This window comes from Mytilus galloprovincialis, chromosome 4 (assembly GCF_965363235.1).
Source record: "Mytilus galloprovincialis chromosome 4, xbMytGall1.hap1.1, whole genome shotgun sequence".
Lineage (NCBI taxonomy): Eukaryota > Metazoa > Mollusca > Bivalvia > Mytilida > Mytilidae > Mytilus > Mytilus galloprovincialis.
The window spans coordinates 82,602,028-82,628,308 of record NC_134841.1 but is presented as its reverse complement, the minus strand read 5'-3'; the positions used below and the strand labels follow the sequence as shown (position 1 = coordinate 82,628,308).

The window sequence follows — 26,281 nt, the reverse complement described above, 5'->3', positions numbered from 1 at the left end:
TTTGATAGATATGATATAAATTAACTATTTGTATTGTAATCATTAAAAAGTTATGTTTTATTTAAAAATTGTCGTCGTGGTAATTAATTTGACAGATCAATTGTTCAGTATATTGATTGCTATTATTAATCCAAAAAACATAAAATTAATTAGAACTTGTCTTTCAGCTCGGGGCAGGATCTTAAAGAAATAAAAACTATATGAAGGGACATATAGTGTATTACTGGCTTGGTTAACTGACATATAAGGAAGCGCCTTCCTCGTATTAGCTGAAATCTGTTATTTTAAAATTCCGTTGCAGGGTATCATACTCTCAGTTAGGTGGGTTAAACTACATTCGGGTGTTTTGTGCTGTACATGTAGTCCTTATCTAATTTCATAGGATATGTTTTCCATGTTTTGAAACATTTAAACTCAATAAAAAGAACAAAATTTTGTATCTTGTTGCATTAATATTATTATTCTTAACTGATTTATGAGTGATTTGATAACAAGCTAATATTTGCCTTCTTTTACTTTTGGTCTCAATCAATGTCGGAAGCTGTACTAATCCAAGTAAGTATTATTAGTTTCATATAGTGTGCTGGTGGCCTGGTATATATGGGGTCCGTAAATTCCATATGGGGTGAGAGCGAATCACCATATGGAATTTACTGACCCCATATATACCGTTTTACGTCACTAGCACACTATGTAACGAATTTATCTTACCGACTATCTTAACGTGTGAAATTTAGACTAGTGTGACATGTGCTCGATAATATATATTTGAATTTAGTGTGAATATAAGTCTATACGGCAGCTAATAATTACTATCGAGATGACCTCCGAATATTACCGACTCTCATATAACCAGATATATAAACATAATCATGAATATAAATATAATGCAATTGGATTTTTAAATATCTGTTTGATTTCATTTTGTAGATTAAAAAAATTTAAGTTAATTAACGTTTTAACCTGTATAAGAACGATTTTTGTTTGTCAAACAAATTGCAGGTTCACCTTTGTTTCACTTTTAATGTCGACATTCTTTAATTTATTTTCTTTTAATGGCTGAAACCAATCATGCATGAGTAACACATCTTTAGCTATTGAGTTGAATTCAATTCCACATGAATACGGATTTTATGAGGTAGAATTATTCACTTGCAAGTGAATAATTAATCAGCGATATTTCTTTGCTTATTTTGACAAAATTGATTCAAATTGGTTGCAAAAAAAACGAATTATAAGTTTATGAACCAAACGAAATCATATTCTAATACTTTCCAATTAAACCAATCATAAAACTATATAAACCTTACCATTATCCATGTATAACCCTTATACTAGCTCTAAACCTAAACCTCACCATAACATTTAATAAATACTCATCTAGTTCTTACCAAAAAATAATCAATGCACTAAAATACGGGTCCCCTAAAGTAAAGAAAACGACCAGAGACATCTAATTGTATTATATGTCATCAATAATGTATTTTAGACCGTTGGTGTCCTCTTGTACTACTAATACAATTTTGGTTTTACGTCATTTCTTAAAATGCTCACATCATCACAAATAAATTATATATAATTCTTTTGAAATGACTTTTTGACACTTTACAATGCAGAACATGCTATGTTTTCAAAAACGCTATTATTTTAAAGGTTAATCATTTCTGTTAACTGTTATTTGTGGATGGATCTTTCTTCTGTTTTCATTGATGTAAGGGTTGTCTTTTGAGATGGAGAAGCTGCAAAAACCGTCAGAAAATATTCGACAAAGATTTACTAAGCAACGCATGACAACCTCTGAAAATGAAGTTAAAGAAACTAAAAAGAACACCAATGATTTTGACAACCGAAAGATAATGACAAAGGATAGTTTTGGTTATGGTTCATACTGGTTAACTCGAATTGTCATGTTGCGTTATATTGGATTTATTTATTGTAAGTTGAAACATACATGTATATGAAAGAAAACTTGCCTTAATTTTAATGTTTATGGCATTACTATGGAGAATCAAAGCATGCACAATTTTAGATTTGTTTCTTTATAAGGTATCTAAGTCCCCAAGAGCAGAAATAAAATCAGTATACAAATCATATTATAAAAAATCAATATCCATTGTACTAAATTATGAACTGAAAATCATGAACTTTATTTTTGCTAAACCTTGTTCCTGTTCTGTTGTCAGCTACTGCTTTGATGTATATGGTGTAAGTCATAGGAGTGCCCTTGCAAATTTTCGTATATATCTGATTAAAAAGAATAATGACAACGAATGACATCAATACTTTGAAAAATGTACAAAAATGGCTTTTAGATTTTAACTACACCTCAAAAACTGCTCTGAGTACAGACTACATGTGCAGATGGAAAAAATTTAAGACCTCAGTCCTGCCATTTCCTTGATATATGTAAAATATTCTATTCTATATAAAAGTTAAATAATTATGCATTTTGATGGACACTTTGTTTCTTACAGTTGTTGCTTTCCTTGTTGCTCTACACCAGAACAAGGAATTAATTGGAAACAAAGGTTTACTTCCAGCAAATAATTTCCTCAACAAAGTAAAGAATTCAACAGGTGGTATAAATTTGGACACATATACTTGGATTCCAAGTCTGGTTTGGATGATTGACTTTGATACAGATTTGGACTGGTTCCTAGACATCGTTGCTTATGTTGGCCTGGTCTTGTCATCAATTGTCATATTAAATGGTGGAGCAAATTGGTTAATAATGGTGACACTATGGATATTATATCATTCCATTGTCAACATTGGTAGCACATGGTAAGTAAAAAAAAAATTATTATGGTATTGTACAATGAACATGTACATGTACATGTATAAAGGTACATTTCGAGACCTTTTACAGCTGACTATGCGATATGGACTTTGCTCATTGATGAATGCCATATACAGTGACCTACATGTACAGTTAATTTCTGTGTCATTTGGTCTCTTATAAAGAGTTAACTCATTGGCAATCATACCACATCTTCTTTTTAATATGTTTATACTTAAAGTCCTGAATGTTTTTTAGGTTATTTCCCTTTTCATATTCTGTATTATTGTTATTTATTATATAAAGGGAATAAAAGAAATCTTAGAACAGTTATTTTTTCTTAAATGGACATTACATTTGTATTTATTTTGTTTGCCTACATTTATTATCATGATTATTTCCTATTCCTTTAAATTTTATAACCAACAAAAAAACCCCTATTTTTCTTTTTTTTTTTTTATGAAAATTTGTTTATTGTTTTTTTGTTTTTTTTAGGTATGGATTTGGTAAGTACTGCTATCCTCTTCACAAAAGTTCAGTTAGTTTTCTTTCTATTTTGTCAAAATAAATAAGCTTTATCATGGTTGTTTTTCTGGTCAGTTTAAGAAAAAATCTTAGAATCGGTAAACTTGCACTATCTTATCCAACAAAAAATATATTTTAGTCTGCATTTTTTAGGAAAGTATCAAATGTGATACAAAGAACAATTCAACTAAATAAAATTGAGAAAGGAAATTGGGAATGTGTCAAAGCGACAACAACCCGACCATAGAGCAGAAAACAGAACTTAAACACTGGTTATATGTCATTAACTGGAGACAGGAGAGAGAAGTACATATTTGGAAGAATGAATGGATTTTGACACTATGATATCATGTACAAATGTATCTACATCATATACATGTGTATTTTGTTTTTGGAATGTCTAATATGAATTGAGGTTATAAACAACTACATTACAAATCTTTCCAAATATAAAATATTTTAACTAGGGCAAAGATTTCAGAAGAACAGATAATTTTGAAAACATACATGTACATTGCTGTACCAGGATAAATAAAGAATAAACTGAGTTAATATAAGTCCTGAACTATATATATGTTAAATAAAAAATCAACATCTTGTTCTTTCTTTCACCAGGATGGGAATCTCAGCTATTAGAGACAGGATTCTTGGCCATTTTCCTCTGTCCTATTTGGAATGTGGCATCAGTCCCTAAACACACTCCAACATCCTGGATTGTACTGATGGCATACAGATGGCTTATTTTCAGGATAATGATTGGAGCAGTAAAGTATATATTAGTACACTCTAAACAGTAAAGTATACATATCAGATTCTGATATTTTAAACACAAATCTGTATGATAAATGTACACCAAGAATACAAAATATACAAACAGTTACTTTATATAGCTAAGATAAGAACATTCATCATGACTTTTTTGTACTGAAAAATGTGTTAATTTGTTGATATTGTCAGGGCTGACTGCTGATTAATTGTTAAAGAGAGATAATAGTAGTTATTTTCATTCTTTATGACTTTTATTTGACTTTCCCACTTATCAACCATATCAATTTTACCTGCAAAAAAATAGATGTTAATAAATAAATGAATACTTTCAGGGTATGATAAAGATCAGGGGAGATCAATGTTGGAGGGATTTAACCTGTATGAATTATCATTATGAGGTTAGTATTGTTGGATGTTTTGGTATGAACACAAACTGGTACACAGTTTGAAATCATTTTCAATAGATATACAATGTAGGATGTGTTATGAGTGCCAATGAGAAAACTCTCCATCCAAGTCAAAATTTGTAAACCATAATAGGTCAAAGTACGGCCTTTAACACAGTGCCTTGCCTGACACCGACCAGCAAGCTATAAAGGAACTCAAAAATGGCTTGTGCAAAACCATTCAAACAGGAAAACCAACTGTCTAATCTATATAGGAAATAAGAAACACTTATGAACCAAATCAACAAACAACAACCACTGAACAACAGGTTCCTGACTTAAGACAGGTTCAAACAAATGCAGTGGGTTTAAACATTTTGACAGGCGCCAACCTTCACCCTAACCTGAAATACCTTTATTTAAACTTTTGACATCATTAAAAAGATGACAAAGATTCTTAAAGATTAAGAGTTATAATGTATACTTTTCAGGTTGGAACTGAAAATTTTTTGATCATTTTAAGTTGTTAAAAGATGACATTTGCAAGGTTGTTATATGTATATCAGGGATGTAATTTTTACTTTCCAGACCCAGCCAGTGCCAAACCCAATAAGTTACTTTATGCACCAGTCACCAGAAGTGTTCCACAAGTTTGAGACATTAACAAATCATTTTGTGGAGTTGGTTGTTCCTTTTCTCCTATTTTTACCACGTCGTTTATGTATGGTTGGAGGAGCTATACAGATATTGTTTCAGGTTTGTGATTAATTTTAATGCTCAGAAGTGATCTCTAGTCGGTCTATCCTCAGTGTAATTATTCTATTGTATATTTGTTTATAAATATATATATGTAAAGATCTATTCTTCAGTAAAAAAATGTTGATCCCATTTCAGAATAACTGAAAGTAGTATGTGCTTCTTGATTTAAATTTTATTGCGAATCCAATTATACCTTACCACAGATTCACCTGATAGTTACCTGTCCATTTAAACTTTTGGCAGTTCTTTTGTCCAATTGAACAAATACAACAGATATTGTTCTCTGTATAGTTTATTCACTGGGACCTTTAAATTTCTTCTAAGAGAAATCTATCACTCATTGATTATAAATTTACCTGAATAAAAGTTTATCTGCTAAATAGATAGAAATAACATGTTTAACATTTAAAAAACTGCATGTGATTTTGTATAAATTAAAGAAAATTCTCATTACACCAGTGCATCAAATTTCTGAAATTTTATTCAAAAAACAAAATTTCATCTCAATAAAATCTAACCATCAGTAAAAAATGTTACTTAGTTTACAGTACGATTTTCGCGAAAGCCATCCCAAACTCCAAACACCAAGTTTTTTACTGGTGTGACACCAGGAAACTCCGAAATCACTCCCTAAATTCTCGGAGAAATTTGGGAGTATTCTCTCCGACTTCCGCGTAAATTCGCTACCTTTTGTTTATTGTATTAGCGACATCTCTCCCAGTCTGGTGTGACGTGGTGTCACACCAGGTAATTAATTGCCCTAATCCTTCTGATCTATGCCGGCAAGCGACAGTCGAGGTATGCGAGATTTCTAATGTAATTAAACAATTGTATTTCCTGTCTATTGATTATCAGGTAAAATCTGATTGCTTGAAATAAATGAAAGATTAAAATAAAAAGCAAAGCGTTGTTGTTAATTCTTTCAGTTACACTGAACATTTAAATCAAGTTTTAAAAAACAACTATAATTTATTTTGACTTCCGTTTTTTTATCAGTAAATAAATATTTAATTTACTAAAAGAGGTATACTTGTGTAACAACAAACGGAGACTAACGCTAAATAAATGAGGGCAGTTTAAGAAAAATTACTTTAGGATCAATAATACATTTCGGCTACAACAGGAATACTTCTATAGCTGCATCAACTCGTCGTTGCATAATATTTATTTACGCACAATGAATGTAAACTTGCGTGTTGTATTTAGAACAGTGATCTTTGAATATTTTTTAAAGCAATTAATTGCCGTGGGAAGACGATATGCATCTCAGTGATCAACAGTGCGTGGTTGAACTTGAACTTGACTTCACTCACAATATTGAATGCTAAAAATAGTGACATCAATTTTGTCCACGAGATTTTTATTTGGCGGGAAATAGTATCACGTAACAGTAAACTCATGTGACCTTTCTGGATAACCGTGGGAAAATTCATTCAAGGTTTAAACTTGCTTTGTAATGATTGACATTTGTGTGCGTTAAGATTGAGGCTCTAGAAGGTCCTTTTACAATTGATTAACCGGAATCTCAAATATAATCCTTTTCTGAATAAACGGACACCAGCCATTTATTTTTACGTTTCTCAGTCAACAAAGGACATAAACCTGAACATTATTTATACGTCCATAGTCAACAGTATACATTAATGGTAGATGAAAAAAGGATGCATATCGTTCAGTTACTGATGGGCGTTGGTAGAGATCCTCTGTGAAAATGTGTCGATCGTAAAAATCCGATCCACATTTTATTTTTACATATTTCTTTCTTGTAGAACACGATATAATTTCATTTTAATATTCTACAGTATTAATTGTTGAAATACTTTTAACGAGCAGTAAAATACGGATTGCGCCAATCCAATTTTATTTTAAATAATAAAAGATCAATAACAGGTCATACCAGATACACAACACATGATTTTTTTCTTCATATAATTAAATAAGGTTGTGATTGTGTTGTGTCTGGGCGGGGAATGTCTCTTAGTATTTATGAATATAGGGCTGCCACATTGCATACAAAACGATTTGTCACTTTACAGTTTCTTTTTTAAATTCAAATATTTCAAGTCGGTAATCTACCGAGGTAGTGAAACATAATATTTTACATTTCAAAATAAATTGAAAGTAACAGAGTTCACTTGTTGATCCGATAAATTTACTCTTGGGTTTAGATTGAACAAATTATCGTAAAAAACGGCATTTTGTTTTAAGCCAGTTGATATTAATTATATAATATTGAACAATTAATGAACCGAAAATTGCTCACTGAGTTAGGTCATAAAAGGTTCTAATTGTGGTAAAATCGTCTTTGTTGAAAAAAACAAAAATTTATGACCTGATCGGACTATAATGAAAATACAAAATAAGTGTTTTATTCGTATTTTTATACGTTTGTACGTTTTATTTCATATGACAATGACATGTGCATATACATACAAGAATAATTATCTTATTTTAAATGAAAATGTCACACTTTTATCTGACAAAGAAAGGACATTTAAATAACGTATTTTAAAGCACACAGGTGCAATCAAGATTGATTAAATGTACAAAGGTAATAAATCTGGCTTATCCGATTATGTTGTCACGCGTCATTAATTTTCAGTACATCCGATGGGCAATAAACCAATTAACAGCCACACGGTGTTGGGAGAGAATCTTTGGAGGAAATTGGGAGTATAATCCGTGATTCACGGTGTCACACCGCTACACTCGGAAATCGGTGATTAGAGTTCGCGATTACAAACTCTCTGGGCGTACTGTATATGTAATGCTTGCTTTCAGGTTGTCTTGATTATAAGTGGTAATTTAAGCTTCCTGAACTGGCTGACAATAGTTCCTAGCTTGGCTTGTTTTGATGATGCTAGTTGTTCATGGTTGTTCAGCAACAGTAGGAATGGTGTAAAATGGAAAGTTAGAGAAGTAGAGAATGAAATAAAACATTCCAAACAACCACCAAGACTTGGTAAGTTTGTATCAAACACAGCAACAGAACTAGAGGGTTGGCATATGTAAACATATTGAACATGACATGTTCTTTATTGCCTATCCAAAGTCAAGAGCCTAGGTTTTGCATGTCTGTTGTTTCTGATTTTTTGTTAGCCTGCAAGTTCTGTCGCCAAAAACTTGACATAGTCATAGGAATAGTGATCTGGCAGCAGCCTTCTATAGGTTACTGGGATTTGAATAGTTTAGAAAACTGTATGATGACCCATAATTGTTAAAATTCACAATGTTTGGAATTTGTTGGCTAGTTGTCTCATTGGTAATCATACTACATATATTTTACCCTATTCTATATAAGATCAACTGAATATTACATTTTATGACCTAGTCTGAGATAAGAAGAATAAATGTATAATTGCATATGGATTTCTTTAACAATATAAGCATTATTTGCGAAATTGTTTTGTTTCGTAATTGTTTTCAGTATTAGTCAAAACACATTATAATGAGCCGATAATGAATTTAGTTTTATCAAGATCTAGCTCTATTCAAGCATAATATGTGCATTGTCTGTAGTGAAACAAAATCATTTGTACCATTGCCTTTTTGGGGTAATCCTTTTCAGATTGTTACACATACTAAGCATTCTTGTATTATCAGTAATATTATAGAAATTTTGGCACCCAGCAGTCAACCAATCAGTTTATTAGAAGTGAAAACTTTGATTAGTAAAAATTTGAGGATACTATAAAGACACCCCCCCCCCCCCTAATACAGTGGCAGATCCAGTCATGCTCCAGTGAATCCCTATATAAATTTTTTCCAACAAAAGGGGGGCGGGGCCCCTGAAAAACACTCTAAATCTGCCTCTGCTATAAACAATCAGATAAAATATGTATGAAAAATGATAAAATAAAGCAGCATATAAATGACTAAAAATGATTATGTTATCATACACATGCATTTACATTTCCATTTTTGTGAATATTCATTTATCACTGTTGTTATTTGTTTCAGGTTGTTACATGAGGCGAGTATTTAATTTGACTTTAGCTGGTTTAATAGCCTATCTGAGCATACCAGTAGTACAGAATCTTCTATCACAGAGGCAGGCTATGAATACTTCATTTGATCCTCTTAGATTAGTCAATACATACGGAGCCTTTGGCAGGTACATTTATTTGTTCTGATTTATTTTTTAAAGGAAACTTATTGAGCCTTTGGGAGGTAATTCATTTGTTTTGATTTACTTTTAATGTATTCATATGGTCTTGGGAGGTAAATTTATTTTGATTTATATTTTTGGAGTATTCATATGGTCTTGGGAGGTAAATTTATTTTGATTTATTTTTGTGGAGTATATGTATGGAACCTTTGGGAGTTAAATTTGTTTCGATTTATTTTTGTGGAGTATATATATCGAGCCTTTGGGAGGTAAATTTATTTACTTTGATTTATATTTGGAGTATATGTTTATCCCTTTGGGACTTAAATTAGTTTATTTTGATTTATGGAGTATACATATGAAGCCTTTTTGAATAAATTTATTTATTAGGATTATTTTTGAAGGAGGTTGAAATGAGAAATGTTAATATATTGTTTGGGAAAATTGTTTTAATATCTACATTTTTTTAACTTTGGGATATCATATATAAACAAAGTAATATAACAAATTCAAATCAATTTTGAATTTGTCAATGCAAAAGTATTGGTTAAACAAGTATATATAGACCAGTTGTTATTTTATGTTGACAGTGTAACAAAAGAAAGAACAGAAGTTATATTTGAAGGAACTTATGGGGATCCTCATGGTTCTACAGCTAAATGGGAGGAGTATGAATTTAAATGTAAACCTGGAAATGTAACAAGGGCACCATGTTTAATATCACCTTACCATTATCGTCTGGACTGGCTCATGTGGTTTGCAGCATTTCAGAATTATCAGAGAAATCCATGGTTAATTCATCTAGGTGTCAAACTTCTAGCAAATGATGAAGATGCTACATCATTGATACAAAATAATCCTTTTGAAGGAAAGTCACCTCCTAGGTAAGATTTACAGCAGGGTAATGTCTTATAAAAACTAATTGTAATAATCTTTGTTATCTGTCTGTCGATATGAAACACATCAATACTCAAAGACTGTTTGACAGAGAGCTAAATTGTATACTTGGTAGGGTTATTTGTCATGGTATTCTCTAGACAATTTTACAAAAGTTTAGTATGATAACATTACACTTTGTAAATGCAACTAACTTTCTATGAAACTATTTGACAGAAAACTTTAATACTCAGAGGCATACACATTATCGCTATTTAGTCCAATCCGGGAAAAACAGTCATTTACACAACTTCCTGTTTGGGTCATGCTGCTGAAAATAGAGGTCATCTGTAGTGAGCTGAGGAAGGAAAAACTTCAGAAAGCGACCATTTAGAAACTTTGATAGAGTATGATCCACTTTTTCGAAATTAAAATTGAAGTAAAAGAATATTTTGTTTGAAGTATTTACGGCAGTTTAAACAGGTCTCATTAAAAGTATCATGCATGGTGCATTGTTTAAACAGGGTCCCAGATACATGTAGCTTCAACTGGATGAATAAGTTGTGTAATTTTAGAATGGATATCCAGAATGGAATAAATAGCGATTAAGTGTATTGTTAGTCATGATGTGTTGTTCACCATATCTTACCATCATTTCCAATTAACCATGGATGAAGAAGGAAAAATCAGGTTAGAATAATGGAAAAGGTTGGGTACTTGCAATAGCTAATTATGTGACTGCAAACATTTTTGTTTTATTATATTTATTTATAATTCAGTATTCTACATTTTTGTTTTGCAAGAATCCTTTATTTACTACAAGATAAAGGTTTTAAAATTCATCAACTTCTAATATTATTTACTCTTTTTCAGATTTATCAGAGCAGAACATTACAGATATAGATATACCAAAATTTACAGCAAAGAGGCAAAAGCTGGAAAATGGTGGAAAAGGACAAAAGTTGGAAGTTATCTACCTCCTATATCATTAGATTCTGTCAAAGATTTTATGAAACAAATGGATTACACCATGCCAAGAATAAGAAAGATGAGAAAGCATTGATAACTGAGAAAATATGAAAAAAACAAACTTAATAGGGGTTCATTTCTTTTTTCATTGGAGTTATTGAAGCCTGAATGAATAAACATGTTTATTTTATGTTAGGTGTTTAATTTAGATAAACATGTAATACATTTAAAGATTTTTTTGTCAAATATTATTTTTTATTTTATAAATTAGTGTTTTTATTTTTTGGCGTCACATGAAATTATTGCTTTAGGTATTTTTTTTGACAAATAATAGAACCATTTTCACAGTGTGAACAACAGCAATACTTATTCTTAACTTGTTTGTCATTAGCTATTGATAACAGTGTATTTAGACACACTCAGTCTGTCAGAGGTCTTCCAAGGGGGATTTGAATAGAAGAAAAGAGTTAAGTAGATGCAGATGCACAAGATGAAAAAATGAAAGTTTCAATATTCAAAATTTTAATCAACACACAAGGTTAAGTCCTTCACTAGTTATATATATTATTTGATATATACGTTTAGAACCTTTGGCGACTCCACAGTGTAATGTCTATAACATGTATGATATGACAAGTGGCCGTTACAGACAAACATTCACCTAATCTTACACAGTCAATAGATATCCTGAGCATTCCAAGAAGGGGTCTTGTCCACACTGTTATGAAAATGATTCTATTTGTTTGTATTAGTTTAAAGCTGTCTGTTAGATATGTACAGTAAACCAGGTGATGAATGTTTTAATTGATCTCAGTTCTTTGTTTACAACATATGGAATATATCAGAAGTATATATATATATATCAGGATAAATAGGGCAGCTCCTTTAACTTTTGGTTGACACAAAAGTTGGGAAAGTCAATTGTTTTTTGCAAAAATTCAAAAGATATTTTTTTTTAAATGTGTCAGATAGTTTCAATATATTTTATTGTTACAACAGTTTTTTCAGACTGAATCTCATTGATAAGAATAAGTATAATTATAATGCATTTTATATTAGTATGAATACCAGGGAGAAGGGTTTGAAATTATGTAGTGGTTAATTTTATAATGTGTTAAAAGTTATTTAAAAGGGGGATGTTTTTCATTTTAAATATACCAACATTTTCTATGCATTACTGATTTAATGATAAAATGTTTAGACTATTTTGACAATTAAGTTTGAAATTGGAAACCAGAATTGTTTAAATTTAGGGACTTTTCTAAGTTTTGATAAATGGGAACCCCAAATAACCTACAGTGACTATATTTACATTTATGCACACATACTTTAATACGTGTTGAAGCAGCAGTTGTTGTCAACTATTGATATGCAATTAAAACAGTGACTATTTATTTGTAAAATTTGTGTGAACAGTTCTTCATACGTATTTCTATTTTAATATTAAATCATCTATTTTATATTTTTCAATCTTTAGATAAAACACCCTATTGACTATTGCATGATGTAGACCTATTGTATTGTGGAATTTATGTTTTAAAATGTCTTGTTGCATTCCAACATGTATTAGAATTAAAATGATAAATTCCATATGTTTAACTGATTACGCCAGCTTTCAAGAAATGCTTTTCAATCAAGTGAGATATACAGCTGTATGTCAGTAAAGAAAACTTAGGAAAACTTTATCCAACATCTATTGAGAAAATTCTTTTAAAAATATGTTTTTATTGGCATTTTAGTCTTTTGTTAATATTCTTCTCTCATCATCAGACTGCGCTTGGGATTGTTTAACATTATTGGGGGTTAATACTAGTTATCTTGTCTTTGCGCAATGAAAGAACTTACTTCAAAAATAAATACTGCTGTTGAGCAATTTCTTTTACAAGTCTTCTGTTTAAAGTAAATATTTTCATATTCAACTTAATTAGTTTCTACAGATTCTTTGTTCTCTAATCCATAAAAAAATTTAACAAAAATACAAAACTTCAATGTAAATTCTAAAAGGGCCTGACAAAATCAAGTGATTGACCATATCAACAAATGAAAAGAATGGAAAACAACTGTTGAATTCTTGTTTTGTTAGTCAACTTTCCAAAGTAGATATAAATGATCTAGCGAATGTTTCGTAACCTTGACTGCTCTTGGATCAATTAGGGGTCCAACAAAAGTTTATTGGTCAAATGTTTTGTTTAAATTAGTAATCAGTATGGTGTATGTGATAGAGAACTTTAGAACAGTAACAAAAATGGAATACAGTTGATGTCTGTAACATGTACATGCACATCTATAATACTAAAATAACGAGGTCCAATTTGTCAGCCGTCATCACGTAAAAACGACGAATCAAAGAATTCAACTTTATATATAACTAATATAGTACAAAGGTGTAGATTAAAAATTAATCCACTCCAGGCCCTTTTGTTTTCCACGTAATTAATATTGCCAATAATTAAGAAGTTCCGGGCCGAGTCCGATACCGATACCAATAGTATATTCACCTGTTACCTATTACCTTATCTGTACGTTCCGCATTTGACAGGCGCACCACCAAACGGTGTATTCAGGATTAATATGCTATATACACGGGTCATAATCACAGGGTTGACACTACTAAATTGTCAAATTGTTACCTATTGTACCTATTGTAGTTTTTAATCAGTAAGACTTTCTAAGATAACAATATGAATACTAAAAATCTGTGACTAAAAATAAGGCGTATAGGTACAGTTTTCAATTTGTTAGCGAGCATGACGTAAAACAGCGAATCAAAGAATTCAACTTTATTTATAACTCATATAGGACAATGCTGTTGATTAAAAAATACTCCATTCCAGGAGCATTTTTTTCTAAATAATTAATATTACCAATAATTGATAAGTTCCAGTTCCACCGGTTCAAACAGAAAGATTTGATAGCAGAGAAAACTGTGTATCTTATAATCGGCATGACTTTATCAGATAACAATACTAATACTAAAATAAGGCTTGCGCATAGTTATATACTTTAATTCAGTTACGGACCCGCGATACCACGGGTGTGTTCTAGTATAACAAAAAGCTTTATGGATCTCTCTAGTAACAAAATTGAAATAACAAGATGTGTATTGTTTAATGACCATAACAACTAAGACAATCAAAGGTATTCACAAATAGTGGGCGTTCTATAGGAAGAATGATTCCATATATTAATGATGTTGGATGCTTAATTATTCATTGTAATAATGTAATACATGCAAGGACAACCAGATTGAATTTGGAAGCTAGTAGATAGTTGAAACTGGAGTGACGGGAGTCAGCTGGAATGTTAATATGAATCATTCATAATAACATTCCAACTGACTCCAGTTTCAACTACCTACAAGTCTATCTTCTGAATTATAGATGAATGTTGTCTTCAAGTAATTGCCCAACGGTTCCACTACTATTCTACCTACTAATACACTTGGTACAATAAAAAAAAATCTGGTTATAAATTGTTCAGATAAGGCCTTTGAAATGGTGTAATTAATTACTATTGGGGTGTCGAAAAAAAAATGTTGATAAATTGCATGCTTGTATTGGTGATTTCGAATCTGTTCAAAGTTTTGATTTTACTACCCTATATACCACTTTGCCTCACCATCACATATAGAGGGGCTGAGAAACTCACCATCCGCGACCGGTAGAATACAACAGAAACACAGAGCCCCAAACAGAAAGAAGTAGATGTCATAATAGGAATTACTATAATAGATCTCAGTTCCATTTAATTTCATAAATTATGACCATACTAATGATAATTTAACACAGAAGACAACGAAGGAGGGAACAATACGTAGACAAGGCTCAATTTATAAATAAGTAATGGACTATGCAAGTAATGAAAAATACAATAGGCTCATTCGACGAAATAGAGGTAATAGAAATAAGAATGCGATATGCATAATGGAAAATTGAGGACACCAGTACTCTGTCATTGACCAAACAAACAACTTCTCAAAATAATTTGAGGACCTTGCTGTCTATAACAACCATGCATTTGACTCAGAATTTTTAGAACTCAGCAATGTCGGAAAACTTGTGAACAGAAAAAAATAATATACTAGTACCTAAATGTAGTATTCAAAATATATGTGATACCATTCCTACTAGCCGACAGATACATTAACTCTTGCTGCTAAACATTTTAAAAAATCTCTAGTAAAAGTCGTACAATTTCTCACCGACTGCTTTATGCAACTTGATTATGCATATCCTGATACATTTAATAAATATAAGAAGATGAGGTATGAGTGCCAATGAGACAACTCTCCATCCAAGTCACAATTTATAAAAGTAAAACATTATTGGTCAAATTACGACCTGCAACATGGAGCCTTGGCTTACACCGAGTTTCTCACATCAAGTCTTGATGCAATATTATAACTGTACTTAAACAAGAGGCTCTTGAGAGCCTGTGTCGCTCACCTGGGTATATGTGCTGCAGTGCATATTTAACAAACTTAGGACACACTACAATATCAAAGACAATAATAGAATTCATGACAAAATTATTCTCTATTTTTGTGTTTTTATGGGCTCAATTGACAATTTTGGTCATGCTTACTTATTTGAAGATCTTACTTTACTAAACACTCTTTCTGTTTACAGTTATCTCTAGCTATAGTAATTTGGCCCAGTAGTTTCAGAGGAAACTATTTTTGTAAAAGATTACAAAAATTTACGAAAAATTGTAAAAACCTGACTTTAAAGGGCAATAACTCCTGAAGGGGTCAATTAACAATTTTGGTCATGCTTGTCTATTTGCAGATCTTACTTTGCTGAACAATTTAGCTGTTTGCTGTTTATCTCTATCTATTATAATATTAAAGATAATAACCAAAAAACTACAAAACTTCCTTAAAATTTCCAATTCAGAGGCAGCAACCCAACACAGGGTTGTCTGATGCGTCTGAAAATTCCAGGGTAGATAGATCTTGACCTAATGAACATTTTAAGTCAGTGTCAGATTTGCTCTAAATGCGTTAGTTTCAGAGATATATATCCTAAAAACTGCATTTTATCCCCATGTTCAATTTTAGCCATGGCGGCCATCTTGGTTGATTGGCGGGGTTATCAGATACATTTTTTCAAACTTGATACACTAAGAATGTTTTAGGCCAAGTTTGGTTTAATTTGGTCCAGAATTTTCAAAGGAGAAGATCTTTTTAAAAGTTAATGGACGACGTCGGACGATGACGACGACGGACGCCAAGTGATGAGAAAAGCTTACTTGCCTTGTGGGCCAGGTAAGCTAAAAAGTAAATCAATGATAATGGACAACTATCAGGGAGTTGTCGTTAAAACAGCAGTTTCAAAACTATTTGAATGTAGGATACTACCATCGCTGACTGAGAATTTCAAACAGTCGACACTTCAATTTGGTTTCACAAAAATCTAGTTTCATTATCAATGCTGCTGGTGCCGAAATAGAACAATCCACAATTGAACCGTTGTCCCAAATTTCTGAGGATAGCCATTTGATTTGGTAGATCACATAAAAATTTTGGACGCAATACATATTCTCACACTAAATAAAACACATCATAGATACCAGGATTGAAATTCAATATTTGCACCAGACCGCTTTCGTCTACAAAAGACTAGAGCAGGCTAGTCCGAAAGATAACCATTCTTATCTGTCTGAAGGACTAGACAACTCCGAAAGAAGAGTAGTATAAATAACCTAATAATGACTTTACGGTTCAGCCAACAAGCAAGATTCTACCTTTACCTACAAACTCAATGCATTCTGCTGTAATGCATCGCCAGAACGAGCCAGTGCTCCTTGATGGATACTGGTTTTCACGATTGAAATGACCTCTATTCACAAACATCACACACAATTTACCAGAGCTACGTCATTCCATGTCTGTATATTATATGGTATGGAGATTCTTCCATTTAATCAGAAACAACTAGACATCTGGACTCTTCCATTGGACTGCAGTTTTTTCTTAAAGAAATTACCGTTACAGTTGTATAAAATCTTATCATTTAAAACTTAAGAAATAATTCATGGAAGCCATAGATTGTTGGAAATTTACACATGGCCTTGGCCGTGATATTCGAATTTTATCCTGAGCGTTAGCTTACGAGAAAAACATGTAAGAAACAGTATTAGAGAGACTTTTGTATTAAAAATGTTCAAAATTACAGGAAAAAGTATATCCACATTGTGCGATAAAAATAAAATAGATCTTATACTTAATAATACACCTTATACGGCACTAAAATTATCTTCCTCTTTCGTAACAAATTGTTTAAATGCAAGAAGTAATCTATTGTAATAGATTTTCATTATACCTTTATTAATCGTTTATTCACATATATATATATATATATAATTGTTTGTATTTTACTACCATGTATAGCAAATTGTTTATGCATTCGGTCATTACCATTTATTGTAAATGCGTTTGTGCCAATAAAATATTGTCTATTGTCTATTGTAAATTAAAATGGCAATTGTTGGTTTTGAGAATTAAAAGAATGAAACAAATTTGTTTCTAGCGGTTGTTCACGAAATAATCCATGCAAACTACAGATTTATTAGAATGTTTGAGCTTTATCTAACAGGGAGTAAAAAAGAACAGCCACACACACAGCATACCCACCCTCGCTTCAGTTTTTTTAATGATCGTATTTGTCCTATTAGTCGAATCGAAATAATTCATGGAAGCCATAGATGAATTATTTCTTAATTTTATTACTATGTTCTATTATAAAATTTAATAATTATGTTCTATTTTCATGTTTTATAGACATTTTATCACTATGTTCTATTATATACATTTGTTATCAATATGTTCTATTTTATACACATTTTATCACTATGTTCTATTCTATACACATCATTTTATCACTATATATGATCTATTCTAGTCAGGTTTGTCATGCTGGTTGGCAGGCGGAGTCATCGAAGACCATCGAAGAACATGCTTTTTACTAGATACCCATATAATCATGATGATTGTGATAAATTTGGTTAAATTTGGTCTAGTAGTTTCAGAGGAGATGATCTATGATGGGAACAGACGAAGGTCGATAAGCGATACCAAAAGCCAAGCAACTGCCCTTTCTGATCTCTCGTCTTATCCATACGATTTTTGAATGACAGAAGTCTGGATAAGGAATTTCCCTTCTGCATTCTTTAGTTTAATAGTGGCCCGGTGCCCTTTTTTAAAAATACAATTGGTTTGATTATATAGGGAATCACTGAAGCATGACTGGAGCAGGCACCCTCTTAGGCAGTCAAATGCCCCTTATGAACATTTCTGGATCCACCACTGCTATTCTTTATGAGTTTCCCTCTCTTTATATTTTAGCAGCCTATTATTTTCTATTCTTAGATTTTGACCTATTTTACTCAATTCTTTTCTCTATTCTAATCCATACTCCAGACCCTCACGTATCGGCTGTCACAGAAAAAAAAGAAAAAGTGATAGCGGGGTTGGGAGTTGTTAAAAGTGTAAAATTCGCTTAAACCCAGTAGTCATTACGGTACATGCATAGAATCTGCAATGCAGTGGCGGATCCAGCCATTTAAAAAAAGGGGGGGGGTCCAACAACAGGTCCCCATTCAAATGCACTGATCGTCCAAAAAAAGGGGGTGCAACCCCCCGGAACCCCCCCTTTGATCCGCCACTGCAATCGACAAATGCAAGATTCTCGTATACTAGAACAGAAGTTCGACTGGCGGTAGGGTGCATTACACATCCGCGCAAGTGCTCTTAATACTTAAATACATGTTAATTAATGTATAGTACAATCTCTTACAAATTACGATAAAATTTAAGATGGTTAACTTTGTTTTACCACGATCAATTTTAACATCAATTATACTTCTAAAAAAGTTTTTTTAACGCACGGTTAAGTTATGATGAGTTTCAACGGTCTAATTTCTTTTGAAGTCAAAATATCCACAGAAATGTGCGAGTTTGTTCTTTTTGCTTTTTTCAGCAAACGCTGCCTTGATGAACTTAGACGGTACCTACATTTCAGTCTTCCTCTAAATAATGACCAAACAAAATACTGCTGTTTTTATACTGAATATGGGTGACCTTTCCATGTATTGTGACCATAAAAAAAGAGATGAAGAAAAAAGTAATAATGATTGCAGTCTGCTTCGCCAGCAATTAAAATATTCAACATATATTCAATGTATATTTTATGCGACTGGCATACAAGTGAGAGGTTTAACTAGCTATACAACCAGGTTTATTCCACCATTTTCTACTAAAGAAAATCATTTAAAGTCTATACAAAGTCAGGAATATGACAGCTGTTATCTATTCGTTTGGTGAATTTGAGCCTTTGATTTTGCCATTTACTTAGATATATGCTTTTCGTTTTGAATTTTCCTCGGAGTACAATATTTTTGTTATTTTCAATGACTTTTTTTCTCAAAACTTATAAATAAAATATTTTATATTGGTTATATTTTATTTTGAAACCAGCCATATCAATATTTCATAAAACAAACAAACTAGTTGGTATAACAGTCGGGAACCGTTTGAAAAAAATAGTATTGAACATATAATGTGAGGTTCTGGGATAATCTTCAGAACATATTTTGGACATAATACATTTTATTTCAATAAAGTCTCCGCATGGGGTATGTTAGTACAACATTTTAACATACAATAAAAGTGTGAACATGTTTACATTAGAACGTGATTAAACAAAGGTACAATAATAGAATATATAATGAATCAGTGGCGGATCCAGAACTTTTCCTAAGGGGGGCCCGCTGACTGACCTAAGGGGGGGCACTCCAGTCATGCTTCAATGATTCCCTATATAATCAACCAAATTTTCCCCATGAAAGGGGCCCCCCCCCCTGGATCCGCCTATGTGAATACTGATATCTAATTTGAAAAAAAATACACAACGTGGAAGTATATAATAAAATTATCTCCCTTGGATTTGATCAGAGTTAACCGCCCATTTGTTGTTTACAAACGAAAACAGCTGATCGAAACATTAAAAATGCCTCTGAAAACGATTCCAAATGTTTTATCTCCACATTTGTTACAGGTCCTAGCACTGATGGGACACGGAGACGAAATAGGTATTGTTAAAAACTGTTATTGCTAGTAACTTATATAATAATTATAATGTAATCACACTACATGTATTATATATACGCTTCAGCCACTGTCCAGGACAGGTGTGACAATTTAGTATCTCCTCGGCTAAGTGGTTACCGAGTCTTTCCTTTTAGAATAAATCTATTGAATTAAAGCTTTAAATGAAAATGAACAGGATATATGATCTTCACAGTATAATTAACTTATCAGTCTTTTAAATAGATCTTTTATTTTATTTTGTAGAATTTTATTTTGATATTTTCAGTTTTGGCAGATGCTCATTTTCCATCCTCCTCTATCTGTCGAAGTGGACCAATTGAAGTCAGAGCTGATGGTTCGTTTTTCCCTTAGAATACTGTACATAACATCATACAAAGTAATTCCAGCATTGACGTAAATTATAATAATAGTATCCTTTTTAATATTTTAAACGGTTTCCGACGGCAATATATTGGCAGATTGTATGTGTCTTGTATATGTGATAACTTCACGTTTTTTCTTATTTTCATAACTTTGAGATGACTATAGAATAATAGACTGAGGACAATTTTGAACTCGACATAACCATCTTATTTAGGGACGACATCAAAAGATCTAAATGAATGTAGGATAAAAAAAACTTATATCATATAGTTTGGGGTGGGTTCGGAAAAAAATGGGGGCTTTTCAAATTACTGCATTTTTGGTTTATCCAAAATCGATTTTATATATTGTCAATAAATATTTCTCAAATTAAGTTATGAGGGGAGAGAGGGAAGGTGGGTGTCAGAGAAAAAACTATGCGAATTGAGGTGTTTTTTTTATCCTACATTGAACTTTTGATATCGTCCCTTATGTGTAAATAAAATTTAAATCTGTGAATTTTACTGAAGGATTTGATTTGAAAAGTGTACAATTTATTGAAGCATGACTGGAGCGGCCCCCCTTAGGAAAAGTTCTGGATCCGCCACTGGTAGTTTATACTTAGTGTAAGGCATACTAACATTATCATGATGAAATAAAACAATTAACCGCTTTTTAAATCTTTTATCAATTTGTAAACAACTGCCCATCTCAAACCCCATGCCTAGGTAAAAATAGATGGCAGCTTAAATCACTATCTAGCGTCAGTGTTATACATCCAGCCCACGACCCTACGCAAACACTCAAATGAAATTAGGGCCGAGCTATTGGTATAATAATTGTACTTCTGATATATATTTCCATTCTCAAAATATAAATACCCACAATAAAACGTGTTTATTTACAATTTGGGTTTACCTAGTGGGTGATTCTTCAAACCCCGAATCCACATGTGAAAATAGAAATCTTAACACATTCGTTTGTATTGTAGGATTGGACATTCCTACATTGTTAGATGCGGTACTACAGTTACTTCCCTTAGACCAATATGAAAACTTTCCAGTACGTATGGATTAAAGTTTTATACATGAATTCGGTTTTCGGCTCATCTTATTTTACTGTAACATATTAGTTTCTAAAAACATGCATGTTACACCTTATCAAGTCGATAGAATACGGTTGATCGTAGGTGCAGTCATCACAACTAAAACACGCACCATCGTTTTCAGATCATAGTAAAATGTCGATTACATGTCCTCTCGTGAATATTAAAAATCTGAAGGATATTTTGCAACGACAGCGAGAGAAATATGAATGCATACCGTGACAAATCAAACCTATTATTACAGAAGAGTGTCCACCAAGCACTTGCACGGCACTATAGAATGATGGTACAAGTGGATGAAAAATTACCGGCGGAGCCAGTTATTAAGATGATCTGCTAGTGCTTAGAAAAATAACGGTCAACCTAACGATGTTAGAGTAAATCTGATTCATTCGTAACTTCCTCCCCGAGTGGAGCTGTACTTTATATTTCTCGCTTCTACGACAACACCACCTAGCATTGCGCAGACACCTAGCTGTTATAATATATAACAACACACCAGATTAAACTGATAATTTTCAAACTAGTGATTGTCTCATGATTATATCACTACAATATAATGATTATTACTGTAAGGTTAGATTCCCTGTCATGTATTCATCATCCACACAGATCCTTGTCCCAGAAAAAAAAGTATATGTAACTTTGTAATTTAACCTTACTTTAAGGTATAGAAATGCGTTGTTATTTTCTGAGACAAGTACCTAGCTTTGACTATCCACCAGAACTTCCAGTCATCTGATGTTCAGTAACTCCAGTACCTAAACTTTTAAAGCAAGAAATAATTGAAAGGATATTATTCAACTGATAATGTGGTTGTACATTGTAGGTTTCTTTGATGGATTTAGTACAAAGTGATAAAGATCGCAACCTACAGACCCCAGTCTGGTTAAAGTATAGACAAATAATTGATAAACACGAGAGTTCAAAGGTAAACTCACGGTTATTTTTATGTAATTCATCAATACATCATAACAACCTATATGTCGAAAATATGTTCAGCCTGCACTTATTCACTCAATACATTCAAAGGTTTGTTACAAAACACATCACTCAAAAGGGAGAGATCCGTTTGCGCCACAACTTTTTTTCTCCAATGCTAAGTTTGCGCTACCTGTTTTAAATTACATGGTATCATTTGCGCCAAAAATAAAAGATACGATTGCGCCAATTAGAAGATTTTTTTTCTTCTTACTGCTATTGCATGGTCAGGATATTTCCCAATTTAATGTATTTAGTAGCTTGTAACTTCACAAAATTGTCAAGTTCATAATAATTCCTGTGGAATGCTTCTGCTCCATTACTGGTTCGTCTTGCGGTAGATAGTTTCAGCCTATACGGATGGTGGGAACAAAGCACTGTGTCATCAACAAATGTGGCTAAAACATAATCACCGAAGCTTCTGTTTTCTTCTCTTTTGGCATATCTTGTAATAAATATTCAGCAAGGCAATAAGTTTTCTTCTCTCTCTGTACATGGACTGTCTAATGCATTTCAAGTCATTTCTCTCCAGATGCTCATTTTCATGGTGAAATATCTCCAACATATGATACTTTTTAAGCCAAAAATAAGAACAGGTAAATTGGCGCAAATGAGTTCCGAGTATTGGCGCAATTGATACATTTGGAAAACAAAATTTGATGCAAATGATACCCCTAAAAAACAGTAATTGGCACAAAAGGACTGCTGCCACTCAAAAGATGTTTAAATTCATGAAAAAAACAAGAATGTGTCCATAGTACATGGATGCCTCACTCACACCGTCATTTTGTATGTTCAGTGGACAGTGAAATTGGGGTCAATAATATAATAAGGCATTAAAATTATGAAGATCATACCAAAGGAAACATGTGTACTAAGTTTCAAGTTGATTGAACTTCTACTTCATCAATAACTACCTTGACCAAAATCTTTAACCAAAAACTTTAACCTGAAGCGGGTCACACGGACGGACGAACGTACGCACATACCGGAAAAGATAATGCCCATACATGGAACAAAAAAACAGTGAATACAGTGTAAATGGGAAAATAAATGTATTTCAAGAACGGTGGATTTGGTTGGGATTACAAAGGGCTGGATTTCATTCCCAGTTAAAACATTGGTGTTTGAGAAGCAAACACAATTCGTCCTACACGAAAGAGTAATATCAGCAGAAGATGTATATTTGTATATTTGTATATTGGTAATATTTTTTAGAACAGAAATAATTCAGTGTATTAAGCTCATTTCTTATAACTAAATAAATCATGAGGTATAGAAAAGTGGGCAAAACATTTCCCTCTCATTTTTTAGAAGTAGGAGGATTCGCATGCATCCTACTGCTGTTTTATGCTAACCTTTCCCCAATACTTCATATATATACAAAATGCTATATTATACATGTTATAAGGAGAAGGCATGTTATAATTTACAATTGATATATATCTGATCAAATTTTAAATGAACAAATAAATATTATAATAGAAACGGCAATAATGAACGAACAAGTTTAAAAATTAATCCATAACAGTTTTGCAAATCCTGTTTAATATAAACAAAATGAAGATGTGGTATGATTGCCAATTAAACAACTCTCCACAAGAGACAAAAAAACACAGAAATAAACAACTACATGTAACAATTTAAACGAGAAATCTAACGGCCTTATTTATATAAGCTTGTTTTTAATGTGTTATTACAGATACAGATAGAAAAGGTAGAAAGGTTTGCATTTTATGAGAAAGCAAAGAAGGCATTTGCAGTTGTTCATACAGGGTAGGTTTTTGTTTAAGCAACTGTTTTGCAAAGTCTCTTATTTACAAATTATATACACAGAATATGTTCATAACTGTTTTAAAACAGAAATAAGAGTAATAGCAATCATCTTAACAAAGATGAAAATTGGAACAGATTTTGAATGATATTTTATATTTTTTTTTACATTGAAAGAGATCTAGATTATTTTTCTTGAATATTTTTTTTTAACTTTCCTGTAAATAAATATAACATTATAAATATAAGACCAAATGGATATTAATTATTTTTTATTTTACTATGCCAATTTTGTTTTATCTTTCGCTAAATAGGTGTTCAGAAGAAAGGAATGCATAGATATACTATTGGAATAAATAATATAAATAAAATATATTTATGTATTTCTACAGGGAGACTGCACAATATGGAAATATAATTTTGAAAAAGGGAGTTGCTGTTTGAATAGTTTGATGTCAACATAAGATTAACTGTCCTGTGAAAACCATTTTTCCTATAAAGATGTGCTGCTTGCTGAATTTAGAAAGTGGATTTCCGAAATATAATTAATTCGGTGCAATATAACTAAAAGCTTTTTAAAATATTTATATTTTTATACATGATTTTTTTGGGATAAATTTTACAATGACAGTAAAATAGAGGCGAAAGTAATGATGTATTAAAGGTGGTTTTTGTTAATATTATTGCTCAATAAACATGAATGATTAATAAAATATGTATTTTGGCTAAGAAGACTTTCCAATGTTTTCATTACATAAAATTGTTACTTGAAGATGCATAAAATGGTATGAATATAAGTTTCCCATTTAAGTGAGTCAAGGTATACAGCAACGCAGTATTTGAAAAATGGAAACTGCAAGCTTTCCCTACGAAACTGAAATGAAACATGGATTTGTCTGTATATTGGCTAGATATAAATTATATGAGATTCATGAAAAGTAAATGTTAGAAAGCTGTTTAGACGTCAAAGTTACACTAGACTGTTCATTGATACAACTGTAACGGAACCTTCGGTAAAGGCCTTACATTACTTTTGGATGATGGTGGAGTGATGTTTAACTTCCAGTGGCAAATATTACATTCTTATAAGAACGATAATATGTTAATGTCGTTCGAAGCCTGCTTTGTACTAGACAGTTATGCTGTGTCCGATTTTAAACCTACTTGTTCTCAAAAGAAAGTGTAACGAAAATAAATGGATGCACATTATTCTACCTTTGTCGTAACCAGTGAGTCTGTTCTTTTTACTATATAATTCAGGCTTAGTGGAGAAGCAGCAACATTATTTCTGTTTATCATATATTTAGTACAAAATACAGCTATTTTGTATATCTAATAAAGGTTGTTTTTCCAGTCTGTATCACCTACCCTGTATCGCATACCCCGTATCGCATAGCTAAACCCGTATCGCATGGTAAAACCCGTATCGCATACCTTTTTTTTTTTTTTTTTTTTACATAAAGTTTTTTGTTTTTTTTTTGCTTAAGAAAAAATTTCCTCAAAATAGGTCATTTTTTTTAATGACGTCATTGTTTGGTATGTAACGTCACGAACGTCAAGTTTTCATATTGTATGTGACGTCACGAACATCAAGTTTGCATATTTTTTGGCACACTAAATGCAACTATAAAAAATACAAAACACTCAAATAAATACAATAATAAACAAAATATTTTTAAAACAGCAGCAGGCAAATGGTAAGGTAACCCATGTGCTTTGTATAAGCAGTTATTTTAAGGCTTTGAACCAAGACAAAAGCAGAACTGAAGGTAACCCAGTGCTAATCTATCGGGATCAGAAA

The 26,281-nt window shown here is 32.0% G+C and overlaps 2 protein-coding genes across 2 annotated transcripts; both read left to right on the top strand.

The window, feature by feature from the left end:
• The first annotated feature begins 1,674 nt into the window (after positions 1-1,674).
• On the top strand, positions 1,675-13,457 carry LOC143073150 (lipase maturation factor 1-like). Its single transcript, XM_076248482.1, has 10 exons — positions 1,675-1,935; positions 2,475-2,784; positions 3,275-3,285; positions 3,920-4,068; positions 4,405-4,470; positions 5,047-5,214; positions 7,999-8,179; positions 9,178-9,331; positions 9,916-10,209; positions 11,075-13,457. Exons 1-10 carry the CDS (start codon positions 1,731-1,733, stop codon positions 11,262-11,264), a joined length of 1,728 nt encoding a protein of 575 aa, XP_076104597.1. The 5' UTR covers positions 1,675-1,730; the 3' UTR covers positions 11,265-13,457.
• A 6,662-nt stretch (positions 13,458-20,119) lies between these two features.
• On the top strand, positions 20,120-25,212 carry LOC143073149 (fucose mutarotase-like). The gene is made up of 6 exons (XM_076248481.1): positions 20,120-20,260; positions 20,545-20,613; positions 21,613-21,683; positions 22,556-22,657; positions 24,410-24,483; positions 24,873-25,212. The coding sequence occupies exons 1-6, from the start codon at positions 20,179-20,181 to the stop codon at positions 24,922-24,924; spliced, it is 450 nt and encodes a 149-aa protein (XP_076104596.1). The 5' UTR covers positions 20,120-20,178; the 3' UTR covers positions 24,925-25,212.
• The last annotated feature ends 1,069 nt before the right edge of the window (positions 25,213-26,281 follow it).